The sequence below is a fragment of the Tribolium madens genome, unplaced genomic scaffold, assembly GCF_015345945.1.
Source record: "Tribolium madens isolate multiple individuals breed KSU strain unplaced genomic scaffold, Tmad_KSU_1.1 Scaffold_1;HRSCAF=32;Tcas5.2_LG8, whole genome shotgun sequence".
NCBI lineage: Eukaryota > Metazoa > Arthropoda > Insecta > Coleoptera > Tenebrionidae > Tribolium > Tribolium madens.
This window is the reverse complement of record NW_025400984.1, coordinates 11,287,137-11,295,682: the sequence shown is the minus strand read 5'-3', so window position 1 is coordinate 11,295,682 and position 8,546 is coordinate 11,287,137. Positions and strand designations below refer to the sequence as shown.

General features: G+C 31.1%; 1 protein-coding gene across 10 annotated transcripts in view; it reads right to left on the bottom strand.

The window, feature by feature from the left end:
• Nucleotides 1–8,546, bottom strand: part of LOC123003925 (kinesin-like protein unc-104) — a 21,703-nt gene that overhangs the window by 7,277 nt on the left and 5,880 nt on the right. For 4 of the 10 annotated variants that reach the window (XM_044396983.1, XM_044396981.1, XM_044396982.1 and 1 more), the window contains exons 5-12: nucleotides 8,372–8,374; nucleotides 8,159–8,322; nucleotides 7,975–8,114; nucleotides 7,844–7,885; nucleotides 4,761–4,880; nucleotides 4,345–4,706; nucleotides 2,091–2,478; nucleotides 1,820–2,010 (exon numbers count right to left, since the gene is read on the bottom strand). In XM_044396983.1, coding sequence (XP_044252918.1) covers nucleotides 1,820–2,010; nucleotides 2,091–2,478; nucleotides 4,345–4,706; nucleotides 4,761–4,880; nucleotides 7,844–7,885; nucleotides 7,975–8,114; nucleotides 8,159–8,322; nucleotides 8,372–8,374 — 1,410 coding nt within the window. The remainder of the gene's footprint in view (nucleotides 1–1,819; nucleotides 2,011–2,090; nucleotides 2,479–4,344; nucleotides 4,707–4,760; nucleotides 4,881–7,843; nucleotides 7,886–7,974; nucleotides 8,115–8,158; nucleotides 8,323–8,371; nucleotides 8,375–8,546) is intronic. The other 6 variants (XM_044396989.1, XM_044396990.1, XM_044396991.1 and 3 more) reach the window with 3 other exon arrangements.

The window sequence follows — 8,546 nt, the reverse complement described above, 5'->3', positions numbered from 1 at the left end:
ACGGCTCAATAAGTGAGAAATGAAAGTAACTTACGCCGACTTTGCAGATCAGGTGTCAAAAAAGGAATTTTTTGCTTAATTTTCAATAAAAAACGTTTTGTTTTCAAATGTCAAATTTTTTACGTCAATAATTAGTACTGCCAACCTTCAAAAAAAAAAACAACAACCACAGACGTACCAAACACTGTAGATCGTGCCTTATTTGTCAAAAGAAAAATTATGCGCTTTATACCAGCTTATGTTTTTATGTTTTCTTGCGTCAGTCAAATAGTTAAATATTTACATGACACTCCTAGAGCTGTGTCTGATTTTTTCAAATTTTTTTGACTATCTATTTTTTTTTAGTTCTGTGACAGTCAGTGAATTGGAAGAAAAAAAATTTGTTATTACGACTCAATAAGTGATAAATGAAAATAAATTACGCCGACTTTGTAGATCAGATGCCAAAAAAGGATATTTTGCGTAATTTTCAGTAAAAAACGTAATTTTTACGTCAATAATTAGTACTGCCAACTTTCAAAAAAAAATAACCCCAGACTTACCAAACACAGCAGATTGCGTCCTACTTATTTGTCAAAAGAAAAATTATTACTCTTTATTGTAGCTCATGTTTTTATGTATTATGCGTCAAACGAATAATTAAATATTTGTGAAACATTCCGACACTTGTATGTAATTTTTTTTGACTATCTATTTTTTTAAGTTCTGTGGTACAAAGTCAGTGAATTGGAAAAAAAATTGTTATTAGTGCTCAATAAGTGAGAGGTGCCAAAAAAAAGATTTTTTTGCGTAATTTTCAGTAAAAAACGTTTTATTTTCACATTTTTAAATGTCAATGTTTTTACGTCAATAATTAGTACTGCCAATCTTAAAAAAAAAGGACAACCATAGACCAAACACTACAGATTGCGTCCTAATTATTTGTCAATATAATAAATAGCTAATGTTTTTATGTTTTCTTGCGTCAGTCAAATAGTTAAATAACACTCCTACAGCTGTGTCTATTTTTTTCAATTTTTTGACTATCTATTTTTTTTTAGTTTTGTGACAGTCAGTGAGTTGGAAGAAAAAAATATTTGTTATTACGGCTCAAAAATGAGAAATGAAAGTAAATTACGCCGACTTTGCAGATCAGCTGCCAAAAAAGGAATTTTTTGAGTAAGTTTCAGTAAAAAACGTTTTGTTTTCACAATTTTTAAATGTCAAAATTTTTTACGTCAAGAATTAGTAATGCCAACCTTCAAAAAACAAAACAAAGAACAACCATAGACGTAACAAACATTATAGATCGCACTTACTTAATATTGCGCTTTATAATAGCTCATGTTTTTGTGTTTTCTTGCGTCAAATGAATAGTTGAATATTTGCAAGGCACTCCGACACCTGTGTCTAATTTTTATTTTTTTTTTGACTATCTATTGTTTTTTGTGACAAAGTCAAAGAGTTTTTGATTATTACTATCACTTACTAGTGACAAAACAAAGGAAATTACGCTGACTTTGCAGTTTACGTACCAAAAAAAGCAACATTTTGCGTAATTTTTAAATGTCAAATTTTTTACGTCAATAATTAGTAATGCCAACCCTAAAAAAACAACTACAGACGTACAAAACACCGTAGATTGCGTACAATTTATTTGTCAGAAGAAAAATAATTGCGCTTTAAAATAGCTCATGGTTTCGTGTTTCCTTGCATCAAACGAATAGTTAAGTATTTGCAAGGTACTATGACACCTGTGATAATTTTTTTAATTTTTTCTGACTATCTATAATTTTTAGTTCTGTGACAAAATCAGTTGAAAGTGGCTAAGGTTACATACTTTCTTTTTGAGTTCGACCGAGATGGCATTGGCCTCTTTGAGAAAGATGGCGTTGCCCCACAGATCGTCCCTCAAGGAGGTGAATTGATGATGTTTCCACTTCCTCCAAGCATTCGCCGCCAACTCGTACTCCTTCTCGTTCCAATTGCACTCTGCGTCAAACAGAGGGTTCACTGCAAAAGCGCCCCCATCTCAATTTCAAAGCAAGCCAATAAACGTGCGCTTGATCGAAATTAAGCCACAGCAAGAATTCCTAAAAAAAAAAACTCACCGAAAATATCATCTTCATTATTGAAATCTTCTGGTGTATAAGAACTATACATTGACATTGTCATACTCTGTTCTTCAACTTGTTTCTGTAGTGCATCAATTCGTGCTTCGTAATTCTTTCGTTGTTCTTCAAAAAGTTGATCAGCAGTTTCTTTCTCTTTACGATATTGTTCTTCAAGTGTTAGAAGACGTTTTTCCATCTCGGCTTTCAAATCAACACCTTGTTTTTCCAATAGTTCAATTTGTGCATAATTCCAATCGACGGTCTCCAATGGAGTTGTGTTCTTTTCACGCATTTCACGCGCCTCGTCCGGATGCGTGAAACGAAAAACGTGGTTTTTACCCAAAATCACGCGAGAGCCGGTTTTGAGGACCACTGGTTCGGTGATCTGTCACAAAACTGTCAATTAGAGTTCATAGAAACCAAAAAGGATATCGATGCAGTGATGCCAGATGAGATTAAGCGCTTGTCCCTAGATTGTAGCTTCTAAATTCCCTAAACTAGTTAAAAAATTCAAAAGATACTATTTCATAGGCCTATTTTGTTGAGGTAATATAATATAAATACAACATAAAAATGTGTTAACTCCAAACAACAAAAAATCAATAAATAATATAACAATAAATGAAAATAAATTTTACTAAAGAAATAAAAAAATTAAGTACAAGTCAATTAAAACAAATTCAAATAAACGTGTATATTCAGATACCTACTTAATTTTTATTTATAAGTATAAATTATGGGATTTCATTAATCTTAAATATTCGTCTATTCATTAAATAAACTTGGCAACACGTGAAAAAAATTGAGATTTTCAATGAAAATGTAAAAAATCCCTAGATTACTAAGAAAAATTGAAAAAAATCCCTTTTTCCCTTTTTGTTAGAAAAATCCCTAGAACTAGGAAAAAATTCCCTAATCTGGCATCACTGTATCGATGGAGACGAAAACTAATAATCCATATACTGTAATAAAATGATTTTATTACTTTATTAATAAATAACATTTTTAAGGCATTTGTTCTTTTATAAATTGCAATACTCAGTAACCATTTGAGAAAGTTATTAGAAATTATTCAAATTATTATAAAAATAAAGTCCATTTCCAAACACAAGTCTTTAAACTATTTGCAGTGTACAAGTTGAGCTGCAGACGTACGTAACTATATTTTTTATTACATAATACATTATACAGGGTGCGCCAGAACTCGCGGCCCAGAGAAAAATGCTATATAAGGTAAGATACCAGGAACATGGAAAAAATGTTAAAAAAATTTTATCTATAAAAATTTTGAAGTTATAACGGTTTAAAGTTTGCACTTTGACTCTATTTATTTCTGTTGGAAAAATAATTTTACAAGTTTTTTTGCTATAGGCTATTAAAAGAGGAAACAAGGAAGCTGTATCCTAAATTGTAACTCTGTTCAATGTTATTTGTGGCTTTTATTGGCAAAATTTTTGTCCCTTTACTAAATAATTGTAAAAAAACATATACAATATCATCAGTATCATTAAATAGATATAAAAAAAGGCAAATGTCAAAAAATAAATGTCAATTTTTTTTGACAGATTCAATTTTTTAAACATTTTTTTCATGTTCCTGGTATCTTACCTTACTTGAAAATTTTCTCTGGGGCGCGAGTTCTAGCGCACCCTGTATTGTAGTATAATGAAAAAAAAAATTTTTAATTTTAAAATAGTTATCAAAATGTAGTATACCTTTGCATAAACATTAACTATAAGAATAGTAAATATATTTTATTAGTTTTATAGTAAAAAATTCTATTTTGACTTACGAGTATAAAGTGACAATTTGAAATTACTAAGGCCCATCAGTTATATAAAAAATTAATCGCCTGTAATTATTTAAACCCACAATTTTTGTAAAAATTTGAGGGTTCATCTTCTTACATCTTATTGACTAAGTATGAAAACAAAACATCACTGAAAAAATGCTTAATATACCTACTTATTAACAGGGGCATCTTAGAAATGTTAACTTTGAAAAATTAATTAAAATCAATTATGATACAAAAATTGTTTTTTAATATGTTTACATTTTTAATAAACGAATCTATTCGTTACTGTTTGTTCGTATTTTATTTATACAAAAATTAATATCACCGTATATTTGAATTTTTTATATTTAATATCTCAATCAATGAATATACGAAAAAAAAAATGCAACTCTACAATTCCCTTTTTATCATTTTCTATGAACTCTACCCCCAATTTGACCCCATTGCCGGACTCACCTCTCGTCCATTGACGTAAATTAGTGCCCCATTTGACGGAATCAGTATCACTTTCCCATCTTTATTCTCAAAAATGCAATGCTCTGATTTAATATGCGACCCCACTAGTTGGATATCTTGGGGTATATTCGCCTCAGCTGACCCCACGCGTGTAATCCCATCCTTGGTGTAGTAAATCAAGCATTCGGACATGAATGGATCCTCGTTTAAATTCACCAAATGGGGGGTACATTTCGGGGAGAATACCCCAACGGTGATCCCGTCCTCCTTCACAGCCACCCCCATTTCGGCGAAAACAGCCTCGCGTTGGATTCTTATCGCTTCAGTGCGTTTCAATTTCTCCTCCCACGTTTCATTCAACTCTAAATCAGAGCGAGATTAGCGTAATTTAATTAGAAATATGACAGGGGAATTACCGGCGATGAGTTTCTCACTGGCTTGTAATTGATCGACGGCTTCTTCGGCTATTGTCGTCGATGTTGTTCTCGATCTTTCGTTTTCTTTATTGTTGCGAGCGATGATGTTATCTTCTGCTCCTAGATATCGATTCGAATTAATTCGAGTGTGAGGAATAAATGAAATAATGCGACTCGAAGCTTTATTAAATCATAACAAAATCGGAGACATACAATAATTTAAAAATGAAACTTTGGCCAATTTGTGGTCGATGATTATGTCCGAAAAAAAGCAAGCTTAAAGCGCTTTGTTTCCGGATTGGTGTAGAAGAATGGAGGGGATGTTTAAAATACACAATTAGGTCAACTCTTTGTTAGGGAAAATCGAAAGTTTTATCGTCCTGTCCGGTTTGGGGTGTTTTTGTCACAAATTCGTAAATTTATTTCATTAAAAAAAATTTTACAATTTCTGGAATAAAATAAGATTTTTAGATTAAATAAATTAAAACTCCTTCTTTCTTAATTCGCCTAAATTTGATTAGGTTGGTAGCTATGTGGTTTCTAGTGACAAAAATTTATGTTAGATGAAGCGCTTATTCCTATATTGTAGCGTCAAAATTCCCTAAATTATATAAAAAAAAACAACTTTTTTCAGTTTATTTTACAACAAAAAATCAATAAATAATATAACAATAAATGGTTATTTATGAATCAAAGCACTAAAGTCCTATTTTTTATTACGAATGTGTTTTTAGCGTTTGTCCCTAGATTGAAGAGTCAAAATTCCCTAAAATTCCCTATACAGGCGTATTTCATTATGGATAAACATTAAAATGTGTTAATTAAAAATCAGTTAAAAGATATAACAATAAATTAAAATTCTATTAAAGAAATAAAAAACCAATACATAGCTTCACTTTCGGTTTCGGCGTTACGATGTGGCAAACTCAAAATTTAGAAGATTTTAATAAAAATTAAAAAAAAAATATCCTTAAATTAATGAAAAAAATCCCTTTCTCCATTTTTGTCAAAAAAAATCCCTAGAACTACAGGAAAATCCCCTAAATTTTTATTGTTTTTTTAGGGACATATCTGTCAAAAAAGAGAAGATGTTCACTATGTAGATTTTACAATATCCCGGCGCATCCACCATTTTTATAATAAATTTAACCTAAAAAATCTCGATGCAAATTGGTTAGGTCAGGTCAATGATGCAAAATGAGGTTAAGCGCTTGTCCCTAGATTGTGGCATCAAAATTCCCTAAATTTTATAAAAAAAATACTTTTTTATGAACTTATTTCAATATTTTATATTCAAATGTTAACAAAAAATCAAAAATATAACAATTAATTAAAATATATTCTCTTAAAGAAATAAAAAAATAAACAATACATAGCTTCATTCCCAATCTTTTTTTTGTCTTTATATCTGTAACTACAGAAAATGTTCTTTCGGTTTCTGCGTTTCTATGTAGCAAATTCAAAATTTTGAAGTTTGTATTAATAATTAAAATATCCTTAATTTAATGAAGAAAATTAAAAAATCCCTTTCTCCCTTTTTGTCAAAACTACAAGAAAATTCCCTAGAATTTCCTAAATTTTACAAAAAAAACTTTTTATGAACTTATTTCATTAAGATCACAACATAAAAATGTGTCAAAATCAACAATATAACAATGAATTAAATATATTCTATTAAAGATATAAAAAAAATAAACAATACGTAAGCGCTTGTCCCTAGATTGTAGCGTCAAAATTCCCTAAACTTTATGAAAAAATAATTACTTTTTTATGAACTTATTGCACTAAGATTACAACATAAAAATATGTTAACAAAAAAATCAACAATATAACAATGAATTAAAATTGTATAAACAATACATACTTCACTTCCAGTATATTTTTATTTTTATATCTGTAACTACAGAAAATGCTCTTCGGTTTCTGCGTTTCTATACAAACTCAAAATTTTGATACTTCTATTGAAAATTAAAAAAATCCCTAGATTGTGGGAAAAAATCCCTACAACTAGAGAAAAATTCCTTAATTATTACTCAATTAACTTGTATTAACAATGAATTCTTTTGACTATTTAGACGTCCGTTCTTTAATATGTCAATTAGAGAATCAAAATGGAGGCAAGTTACAAAAAATGTATTTAAAAAAGCTTACATTCATTGTTTATTTTTTTAATTATTATTTCAGATTCTTAATATCAAAATACAAAAATTCATATTTCCACACATACAAAACGCAAAATAATAGTTTCACTTTATAGATTTTACATTTTCCCGGCGCAGCCACCATTTTTATAATAAATTTCGAAAAATTTAACCTCAAAACCTCGATTCAAATTGCTAAAAAAACACAAAAATTTGACTTATTTTATAATCGATGCAGAAGATAAAGGCAATTACGAAAAAGAGTAATATTTTGAATGGTGTTTTCTTTTTTTGTGCATAAATAATTTCAAGGTGACGTTGTCTGAGTATACCAAAATGTTTTAACCTGTCTATACCTAAAAGAAAAAATTCTTTTTACGGTTACCTGCACTGATGGCTTTTGACAGATAGCAAATTGACAGAATGCAAACAACTGTTACTTTTTGAGAAATAAATCTGTGTTTTTGGGAATAAAATGCATTTAAATGTGCTTGTTAAAAGGTTATAAAGTATTCTTGCATCTAAAAAAAATATGGGAACTTTTACAATACTTTCTTTATTTTTATTTATCCCCAATATAACCTTTCAATATGACAGAACATAGACAAAATAAGTAGGAAAAAAATTCCCAGTAGAGCCAACATTTAAAACCAAAATAGGGGTGCGTAAACTGTTAATTGCAAATTGAAGAGTACCAACCTAATTTCCGTTTCATTGTAAACTGCACGCAAAGGGGGCAAGCAAGACCTCGTATCGATTTTGAGTTTAAGCGAACAATGAAATAGAAAATTAAATTTCGCGTAATTTCACCAAATTATTTAACAATCCTCCATTCGATCTACACAATGAAGACAGAATAACAGACATTCGTATGGTCGCCACACCATTAAAAGTGCCAAGACAAACTCATGATTCAGAGTGGCCGTTCAAGCAAATACTTACTAGGGGGCTCCCTTTTCTCATAAATAACTTTACCATCCGGCCCTGGCCGCACAATAAAATACAATCAGCCTCGAGTTTACTAAATTGTTCGTCAATTTCTAAAACTACCCCCCGAACTGACTAAATCTTACCCTCGTGCACGTCGATGCCTTCGGCTTTGAGCAACTCGCGAAGCTTCTGGATCTCCTCTTTGAGCTCTCGGATGAGTTTCGCGTTGGCGTCCTCGTTGACCACCGCCTTGCACACGATCTGCTTGGCTCTATCTGCGTATCTGTCTCGGGTATTAGAAAAAATCGACGAAAATCGGGGAAATACCTGAGAGTGGAGAGAGTCTCGTCGTAGTTGATATCGGCGGGGGATATGGCGGCGATCATGGCGGTCTTGCTGTTACCCCCGAGGTTCTCCCGGAGCAACCAAGTGAGGACCGAGTCTCGGTAGGGGATAAAATCGGCCTTTTTCGATTTCTTGTTCTTGGACGCCTGAAATCACAAGTCACAAAAGAAATAAAATTACAGAAACCATACTTACCGACTGTTCACCAAGAAGCGAAAAAACAGAAAAATACGTTACTTTCATCAAATACACAATAACTGGCCCTGAACGGGGCCTCATTTGTACAAATCACAGTGAAATAAATCGATTTTGAATAAAAATTAGTGACAAGAATTGCCAACGTTTAGTAACATTTGGGGAAAAACAAAAT